We start from the raw sequence: 9740 nt of genomic DNA on the forward strand, positions 1-9740 counted from the left end.
TTTAGGTCTTTTGGGAAAGAGAACCAAAATGTGACATTGACCTAGGTGAATGGACCTGGGTGATACGTAGCTGTGAATTTTCCCGAACTGTTTGGTTGAAACAATTAAAATGATAAGAAAGCACAACTGAAAGGATCTATGCAACAAATGTCTTTCTGTTGCTTTTCTACAATAAATGAAAGAAAGGATTTCGTTGCATTTTGCTGATGTATAATGTTGTGTCATAAGAATAACAAGGAACTGCCTAGTGAGGTCTTTCTACCCTGCATATAAATACCAACTTGTGTTAGACTGAATCATTCAGCTGGTTACCAGACTAACTGTGTTCAAAATGGGAAAGGCAAGGGCTACTCAGTAAATGAACTAAATGAGAATTCTTCATGAACACCTGAGCAACTATTAACACAGATATGTTTCTTCCCACAGATCATCTTCTACGAGGACAGGAACTTCCAGGGTCGGCACTATGAGTGCAGCTCCGACTGTGCCGACCTCTCCCCTTACTTCAGCCGCTGTAACTCCATCCGTGTTGACAGTGACTGGTGGGTGTTGTACGAGAGACCCAACTACATGGGATACCAGTATGTCCTGAGCAGGGGAGAGTATCCTGACTACCAGCGCTGGATGGGATTCAATGACTGTGTCAAGTCCTGTCGCAGCTACCCATACGTACGTTTCTATTTTTTTTCCAGGGCATTTGATCCGTTGCAGTTTGTCTTTGAAGATGCCAGCAATTGTCTAATGGGTATTAAGTATGCTTGTTTATTTATATGCAGTGTTGTGCAATTACAAAGAAAACACAGCAGAGCTTTGGTTTGCGAAGGTTCAGCATGACATCAATGTAAAGACGGAGGTAGTGTTGGGTCTCTTAACGAGCATTAATGCACCTAAGTCCCCAGGGCCTGATGGAATATAACCGAGGTTACTGAGAGAGGCAAGAGATAAGATTGCTGGGACCTTGAGCAACAACTTCTTGTCTTTTTTCGTCATCTTGCATATTGCTTACAATTTTGGTGACGCCATTACTGGAATGATGTCGAGACGTTGGAGAGGGTGTAGAAGGGGCTTATCAGGATGCTCTCGATTAGAGGGCATGTGATATAATGAGATGTTGGACAACCTTATGCTGTTTTCTCTGGAGTGGCAGAAGTTGAGTGGACATCACGTAGAGGTCTTTAACTTCAAGAGAGGCATAGATAGAGTAGATAGACAGTATCTTTCTCGCACGGTTAAAATATCAGATACCAGAGAACATGCATTTAAGGTGAATGGGTGTATGCTCAAAGGAGATGTGAAGGGCAAGTTTTTTTACATGGAGAGAGGTGGGTGTCTGGAATACGCTGCCCAGGGTGATGTTAGAGGCAGGCTCACCAGGGGCTTTTAAGAGAGTCTTAGGCACATGCATATAAGGGATGTTGAAGGATAAGGACATTACTTACGCAGAGAAGAATTAATTTAAATAGTCAACTAAATTTAAGTTTACTAATTTAATTGGTTCAGCAGAAAATTGTGGGCCAAAAGTCCTGTTCCTGTGCTCTACTGTTCTATGTTCTACGTTCTAAATACAGAATTTCTCATATTTTCTCCTTTGTTTTCCTTTAACTTATGTTTGAATCAGCAGCAATGCCAGTTGGAGACAGATAATTAATGAAATTTTCACAGTGCATCTAACTTTATTTCCCATTGAAGACTGTGAATTGGTGTTCTGATGTAATGCTTAATGAGTGAACGATCGTCAAAAGATTATTACTAAAACGGTCTTTTTTCTCTATTCCAGTATCGAGGAGGAAACTACAGGATGAGGATTTACGAGAGGCCTGACTTTGCAGGACAGATGATGGAATTCATGGATGACTGTCCCTCTGTCTACGATCGTTTCCGTTACCATGACATCCACTCCTGTCAGGTGATGGAAGGTTACTGGATCTTCTATGAACATCCCAACTACAGAGGCCGACAGTACTTCCTGAGACCCGGGGAATACAGGAGATACAGTGACTGGGGCGCCTACAACTCAATGATCGGGTCCTTCAGGCGCATGAGGGACTTCTAAAAGTGGATCTTAAAAATCTGATTTTGACCTGTTGAAACATTTATGGAGGCAATAAAATCCCTTTGATGACTCTATCAGCTCATTAATTCATTTACCCTGATTCCACTGGAAATCACAATAGAACAGTAATCATAATCTGAGGAATATCATTCTATTACTTGTTTACAAACAAATAGTAACATCACGTGTCTCACAACTAATCACCAGTAATTTGGATAACCACAATATACTTACAGAAGAGCAGAAAGGATGTTGGAAGGGTATAAAAGGATATGAGGAACAACTGATAACGGATTCCATAATTCTAAATCAAGCCCTGCAGAAAAGCAGAAATCTTTCATGTTGCTATATTGCTATGTTGAAGGAGTTTCACAAGTTATATATATATATATTATTAATAGTATACATGGATGATTTGAAATTACACGCTGCTTCATTAGTAAAGCTAAAGGAATTAATTCAAATAGTAGAACTATTTTTGAAAGATATAAACATGAACTTTGGACAGGATAGACGCAGAACATTAAACATAAAGAAAGGTGCAACAGAGCTAGTAGAATATAAAACAGAGCAGCAGGATACAATACAACCAATGGATGAATATGAAACATACAAGTATTTGGGATATCAACAAGGAAAGAAAATAGATCATAGTGTGATACAGGAAATACTTTTGACAAAATTTACTTCAAGGTTTAAGAAAATCAGCCAAACAGAGCTCAATATTAAAATTATAAAAAAGGCAATAAACACTTTTGTTATACCATATTTACATATTCCTTTGGCATAATATCTTTCTCCAAAACAAATCTGGAAAATTTATAAAGAAAAATAAGAACTGAAATGACAGATTTCAGAAAACATGATGTATTAGATTAACACTACCCAGGACAGAAGTGGGAAGAGGAATTAAAGACATTAAAGATTTACACAACAGTTAGATAAACCTTCTAAAGATATACTTTCATCAATGAAAACAGGATTTAGCATTTCACAGAAGCATATGCAATTCTGATAAGTATATACCACTACCTTAAATGGGATCACAACCCAGAGAAATAAAGACACTGTCACTATTGAGGAAAAAGTCAACCGATGGAATGGTATGATCCTCCATGGAAGACCCTCCATCTCCACGATCTGAGTGACTGAATGTCGCCAAGGAAGTGTCGAACACCTGGCTCAGAGTTGGATACCTCTTCCCAGAAACAGAACAGTTCCTTGTGGAAATACAGGACCAGGTGCTTTACACACAAGAATATATCAAAAATGCATAATAAAAGATCAACAAATTCAAGATGATAAGTGTAGAAAATACCAAGGAAAAACAGAAACATTCGACACATTACAGGATCATGTAGCAATTTAACTCAATTTGATTACTTAACACAGGCACAATTAAGTGGCAAACATCATTCATCAAAATCTTGCTTTAAATTACAAACTAATAAAAAAACACCATATCTTACTATAGGTACAACCCTGATCCAGTTTTAGAGTCAGAAAACCACAAATTATATTATGACCGATCCGTTATCACGGAAAGGATAATCCATAATAACCGTCTGCATATAATAATACAGGATAAACAAGCAAAACAACTTACTTAATAGGTATACAGGTAGCCACTCCAAACGCACAGAAATTATAGAAATCAAAATGTGTAAAACACCAGAAATATGCTGAATTAAAAGAGGAAGTTGAAAGACTTTGGAACATGAACAGGGTATACATTGTCCAGATGGTATCATTCAAAAGGCATGACACAATAGAATTAAACAATCTGGTCTACACAGCAATATCTATATAAATCTTCAGAAAGCCATAACGTTAAACACCACTAGAAAATCTGGAAGTACCTAGTATTCGAGAAATGAGTGTGCTTGGCTATGCCTGTACCTCAGCTTTTACCAGCTTGAGCTGAGAAAAAAAACTAATAGAGGTTAACACATTCACAATGCATACATATTATCGAGCAATGGAACTTGATTCTGTCAGGACAGCATACAAGGACAAACTTCATCAACAGTTTATAACACAATATCCTGTCATGCAAGTAAATGCACAATGAATAGAAAATCAATTTGGAGTGAGAGTAAAAGATAACTTAATTCCTATAGACATGTTAAACCAAATAAAACATGAAGTTGCACAAGAGCTTCAAAGAAGCCAACCTAAAACTATAACAATGCTATGCAAGAGAATAATGAAGATACAATCCACCAAAGTGCTGATGGAAATAGAATTATTTCAGCTGCTTCACAATCCAACGTTAACAGCAGCAACACATATGTAGAGCCTTCGCAAAATGCCGATGATAAAGCTGAGCTTACAGACAAAATTATCCAAATATTTAACACCACACTGACAGAATATATGGGTATTGATCCAACAAAGAGACCCCACATGTCAAAGTAAAATACATCATCAAAATTTGCAAAAATTGTTAATACTCTCAACAATATTATAATACCACAATATTTTGGAAAACTTGCCACAATTGAAGAACTACACATAATATACTGTGTAGCATTATCAGCAGTACAGTACAATGGCTACAAAACAGAGGGACTCATTAATAGAGACCCAAAATTGAGCAATGAAATCAAAATACCATAATGGCAGAAGTGATTTTAAAAAATGAAAACCTAAGAGCAGAAATAGCCCACCTAATAGATATAAAATGGATAACCTGAGCAAGAATGATAAGGGAAAAGCTAAGGAAATACAAAAGGAAATGTAAAGTCCATACAAGAAACGATCAGCCTAACAAAAGCAATGTAGAATTTATAGATACCAGTACACTAAAACAAAAGCTTGTGCACACAAAGCCAGACTAAATAGGTATATGAAATGTGCGAGAGGAAGCAAACAGAATTATCAGTTAAGAAACAATGAGAAAGATTTACACAGGCCATTGAAACACACACACACACATGAAGGAATGAAAATACCCGAAGTCACAATAGATATGCTGAAAGAGGTTATAAAAAATACCCACTAGAAAAGTATTAGCAGTGAGAAAAATGTACTTGCCTTCATTTGTACCAATTAATACATATTAACAATTTTCTGAAAAATCCTGAATAAGTGCCTGAATTTTTGACAGAAGTTAAAACATATTTTTTACCTAAAAGGAGAATCACAAATGACCCATCAAAATATCATCCTTGTTTACAAAAAATATATAATTGAGACATTATGCACGTAAGACCATAAGACCCTAGACAAAGGATCAGAAGTAGGCCATTCAGCCCATTAGGTCTGCTCCACCATTCCATCATGGCTGATCCAGGATCCCACTCAACCCATATACCTGCTCTCTTGCCATATCCTTTGATGATCTGACCGATCAGGAAACTATCAACTTCCACCTGAAATATACTCACTCACTTGGCCTCTATTGCAGTCTGTGGCAGAGTATTCCACAGATTCAATACTCTCTGGTTAAAGAAATTCTTTCTTACCTCTGTTCTAAAAGGTCGCCCCTTCATTTCCAAATCATCCTCGTGAACCTCCTCTGGACTCTCTCCAATGACAACACATCCTTACTGGGATATTGGCTCTAGGACTGTTGACAGTAATGCAAGTGCAGCCTGACTAGTGTCTTCTCAAGCCTCAGCATTATCTCCTCGCTTTTATATTCTATTCCCCTTAAAATAAATGCCAACATTGCATTTGCCTTCTTTACCACAGACTCAACCTGTAAATTAACCTTCTGGAAGACTTGAACAAGGATTCCTAAGCCCCTCTGCACCTCTGATATTTGAACCTTCTCCCCATTTAGGTAATAGTCTGCACTATTGTCCCTTTTACTAAAATGCATTATCATACATTTCCCAACACTATATTCCAACTGCCACTTTTTTGCCCATTCTTCCAATTTGTCAAAGCCTTGATGCAATCACATTGCTTCCTCAGCACTACCTACCCCTCCACCTACCTTTGTATCATCCGCAAAGCCATCAATTCCATTATCCAAATCATTGACAAACAATGCGAAAAGTAGTAGTCCCAATACTGACCCATGAGGAACACCACTAGTCACTGGTAGCCAACCAGAAAAAGCCACCTTTATTCCCACTCGCTGCCTCCTGCCTGTCAGCCATTCCTCTATCCATGTCAGTATCTTTCCTATAATGCCATGGGATTTTATCTTGTTAAGCAGCCTCATGCATGGCACCTTACCAAATGCCTTCTGAAAATCCAAGTAAATAACATCCACTGCCTCTCCTTTGTCCACCCTGCTTGTTCTTTTGTTACTATAGCACAAAAGAAATTAAACTACGCATAAAAGGTCACCCTGTTGTCACCCTGTTGACATATTAAGCACATTTCACTATTGTACACAAATATATATTTCCTTTTCCAATTTTTGATACAGATGTTGTTGTCAATGTGGTGTTTGGGACGATTTGTCTGCAGATTTTAGAACTGGCTAATTTATACTGTTTTCATTGAAGAAATTTTTCAATGTTCACACGTTGATGTCACTGGGCAAAGAATTGCACAGCACAAGATTTTTGGGCACACTGGTCATTACAAGTTAGAGGGAACATTGCCTCGGCACTTTTTTATTTCTTTTCTGCACTACTTATATAAAATTAACTATTTAATCGTATATACTTCATTTTTCCCTATATTTATTTATCATGTACTTCACTGTGCTGCTGCTTTAAAGCTAACAACTTTCACAACATATGCCAGTGACATTGAAACTGATTCTGAATCTTACTTTCATTTTGTAAGCGGTCATATCATTCACACCCTCACACAGCCTTGAGCATCCATCATTAATTCCAGTTTAGCCCATGAAATGCATTCCGGAGATCGTATTTGGACATCTTGTATCTTTGCTGGTCGCCAGACCTGAGTGCATCTCATCTGGCTCTAAGCAGATTACGTATCTCATGGTTCATCTAGGGGTCCTGGTTGGGGAAGGCGCTGAATGATTTTGTGGGGACACACTCGTCTGCGACTGCTTTTATAATCCACCAGTTTATCAGAAGCAATTACTAATTGATTGGCCTTTCTCACATCAGTAAAAAAAATTAACAGGAATGAGATAGCACAAGGAGGGTGAGAAAATCCAGAATGTAGAGGTAATTGAAATGCTGAGTGTATGTGTACAGTTCTTCAATGACAGGAGAGTGGAAGGCTTTGATTGTTCAACGTGTTCACCAAGAGAAATGGAGCAAACATCATGAATGCCAGAAGTGGGAAAACTACAAGGAACCACTGCGGAAGGCAATATTAACTCTTACTTGGAGGATCAAGTGGGTTATGAAGGGAGAGACAGCAGAGGTTATTGAAGGCAAATCATATGTGACTCATCTGGCTGAATTTGCTGATGAAAGAATAAAGGTGGCGGATCAGTGTTGTGTAGCAGAAGCTATACAGATCGATTGTCAAAAGATGTTTGTCAGTTTAATAAGGTGTCTCCTTAACGTAGGCAGTTTGGCAAAGTGATTCAGAATGTTACTTTGACATAGGTGAATGGACCTAGGTGATACGTAGCTGTGAATGTTCCTAAACTGTTTAGTTGAAACAACAATTAAAATGATAAGAAAGCACAACTGAAAGAATCCACGATGCAACAAATGTCTTTCTGTTGTTTTTTGACAATAAATGAAAAAAAGGATTTTGTCACATTTTGCTGATGTTTAATGTTGTGTCATCAGAATAACAAGAAACTGCCTAGTGAGGCCTTTCTGCCCTGCATATAAATACCAACTTGTGTTAGACAGTGAAACATTCAGCTAGATACCAGACTCACAGTGTTCAATATGGGAAAGGCAAGAGCTACTCAGTAAATGAACTAAATGAGAATTCTTCATGAACACCTGAGCAACTATTAACACAGATATGTTTCTTCCCACAGATCATCTTCTACGAGGACAGGAACTTCCAGGGTCGGCACTATGAGTGCAGCTCCGACTGTGACGACCTCTCCCCTTACTTCAGCCGCTGTAACTCCATCCGTGTTGAGAGTGACTGGTGGGTGGTGTACGAGAGACCCAACTACATGGGATACCAGTATGTCCTGAGCAGGGGAGAGTATCCTGACTACCAGCGCTGGATGGGATTTAATGACTGTATCAAGTCCTGTCACAGTTACCCACCTGTAAGTTGCTGTTGGTAACTGAATTTTATCCTTCGGAGTTTGGCTTTGCTGATGGAGAATTTGCCTTGGAAGTGCCTGCTGGGTATCAAATATGCCTGAGTGTATTATTATGAAGGGAATTTTGAGGCATAGGAGGTGGTAGTGTTAGGTCTTGTAAAGAGAATTAAGTTGGATAAGTCACCAGGGCCTGATGGGATATTCCCCAGGTTACTGAGAGGGGAAGATGAGATTGCTGGGACCTTGACCAACGTCTTTGGATCTTCTTTAGCTATCTGGAGTTTAGCAAGAGTTTTGTTCACATCATTATAGGAAGGACGTCAAGGCCTTGTAGGGGGTGCAGAGGAGACTTGGCGGGATGCTGACAGAATTAGAAGGCACGTGCTATATTGTGTTCTTTTCTCTGGAGTGGCAAAGGCTGAGGGGGAGATCTGAGGGAGGTTTTTAAGATTTATAAGATTATGAGATTATGATAGAGTAGTCAGACAGTATCTTTTTCCCCCACAGTTAAAAGCTATAAAACCAGAGGACATACACTTAAGGTGAGAGGCTGCCTGCTGTGTTATTAGAGCCAGACAGTTGAGTACTTCTGCAAGATGTTTCGTTAGGCACATGAATATGAGGAAAGTGGAAGGAAATGGACATTATTTAAGCAGAAGGGACAGTTTAGTTTGCCATTTAATTTAAATGATCACATAAATTTAATTTACAAATTTAATTGGTTCAGCAGAATATTGTGGGCCAAAAGGCCTGTTCCTGTGCTCTACTGTCATATAATCTATGTTCTAAATGTAGAACTTCTCATATTTTCTCCTACATTTTCCTTTAGCTTCCATTTGAACCAGTAGTAATGCCGGTTGGAGACATTGTTGAGGCAAATGGTTAGAGAAATGATCAAATTGCACCTGACTTTATTTCCCATTGAAGTCAATGGCCAGACTATGAATTAGTGTTCAGATGTAGTGTACAATGAGTGAATGACCTACGAAATATCATGACTAAAACTGTGTTTTTCCTATTCCAGCACCGAGGTGGAAACTACAGGATGAGGATTTACGAAAGGCCTGACTTTGCAGGACAGATGATGGAATTCATGGACGACTGTCCCTCTGTCTACGATCATTTCCATTGCCGTGACATCCACTCCTGTCAGGTGATGGATGGTTACTGGATCTTCTATGAGCAGCCCAACTACAGAGGCCGACAGTACTTCCTGAGACCCGGGGAATACAGGAGATTCAGTGACTGGGGCGGCTACAACTCAACCATTGGGTCCTTCAGGTGCATGAGGGACTTCTAAAAGTGGCTCTTGAAAATCTGATTTTATTTTGTTGAAATATTTACCAATACAATAAAATACATTTGATGACACTATTTGCTCATTCGATTCATTTACCCTGATTCCACCGAAAATCACATCAGAACAGTAATCATAATAGAGTACAATAAATTGTGTTACCACAGTTGGTTCCAATATACAGGTAACATTATGATGATTCATAGGAGGCTGAAGAATATAAATTGAATTGAAAGTTGTTCTTTGCCTCGTGTTTTTGTGCCTATTGA

General features: G+C 38.6%; 2 protein-coding genes across 2 annotated transcripts; both read left to right on the forward strand.

The window, feature by feature from the left end:
• Positions 1 to 331: 331 nt before the first annotated feature.
• Positions 332 to 2053, forward strand: LOC134348777 (gamma-crystallin S-1-like). Its single transcript, XM_063052581.1, has 3 exons — positions 332 to 340; positions 427 to 669; positions 1778 to 2053. The coding sequence occupies exons 1-3, from the start codon at positions 332 to 334 to the stop codon at positions 2051 to 2053; spliced, it is 528 nt and encodes a 175-aa protein (XP_062908651.1).
• A 1978-nt stretch (positions 2054 to 4031) lies between these two features.
• Positions 4032 to 9474, forward strand: LOC134348778 (gamma-crystallin S-1-like). The gene is made up of 3 exons (XM_063052582.1): positions 4032 to 4109; positions 7935 to 8177; positions 9199 to 9474. The coding sequence occupies exons 1-3, from the start codon at positions 4032 to 4034 to the stop codon at positions 9472 to 9474; spliced, it is 597 nt and encodes a 198-aa protein (XP_062908652.1).
• Positions 9475 to 9740: the final 266 nt, after the last annotated feature.

Source organism: Mobula hypostoma, chromosome 6 (assembly GCF_963921235.1).
Source record: "Mobula hypostoma chromosome 6, sMobHyp1.1, whole genome shotgun sequence".
NCBI lineage: Eukaryota > Metazoa > Chordata > Chondrichthyes > Myliobatiformes > Myliobatidae > Mobula > Mobula hypostoma.

Excerpts from the sequence above, each read along its gene's own strand:
- LOC134348777 (XM_063052581.1), top strand. Across the intron at positions 670-1,777 it reads CCTGTCGCAGCTACCCATAC|TATCGAGGAGGAAACTACAG; the intron begins GTACGTTTCTAT and ends TCTCTATTCCAG.
- LOC134348778 (XM_063052582.1), top strand. The coding sequence starts at position 4,032 with ATGGAACTTGATTCTGTCAGGACAGCATACAAGGACAAACTTCATCAA. Across the intron at positions 4,110-7,934 it reads CACAATATCCTGTCATGCAA|ATCATCTTCTACGAGGACAG; the intron begins GTAAATGCACAA and ends TTCTTCCCACAG. Across the intron at positions 8,178-9,198 it reads CCTGTCACAGTTACCCACCT|CACCGAGGTGGAAACTACAG; the intron begins GTAAGTTGCTGT and ends TTCCTATTCCAG.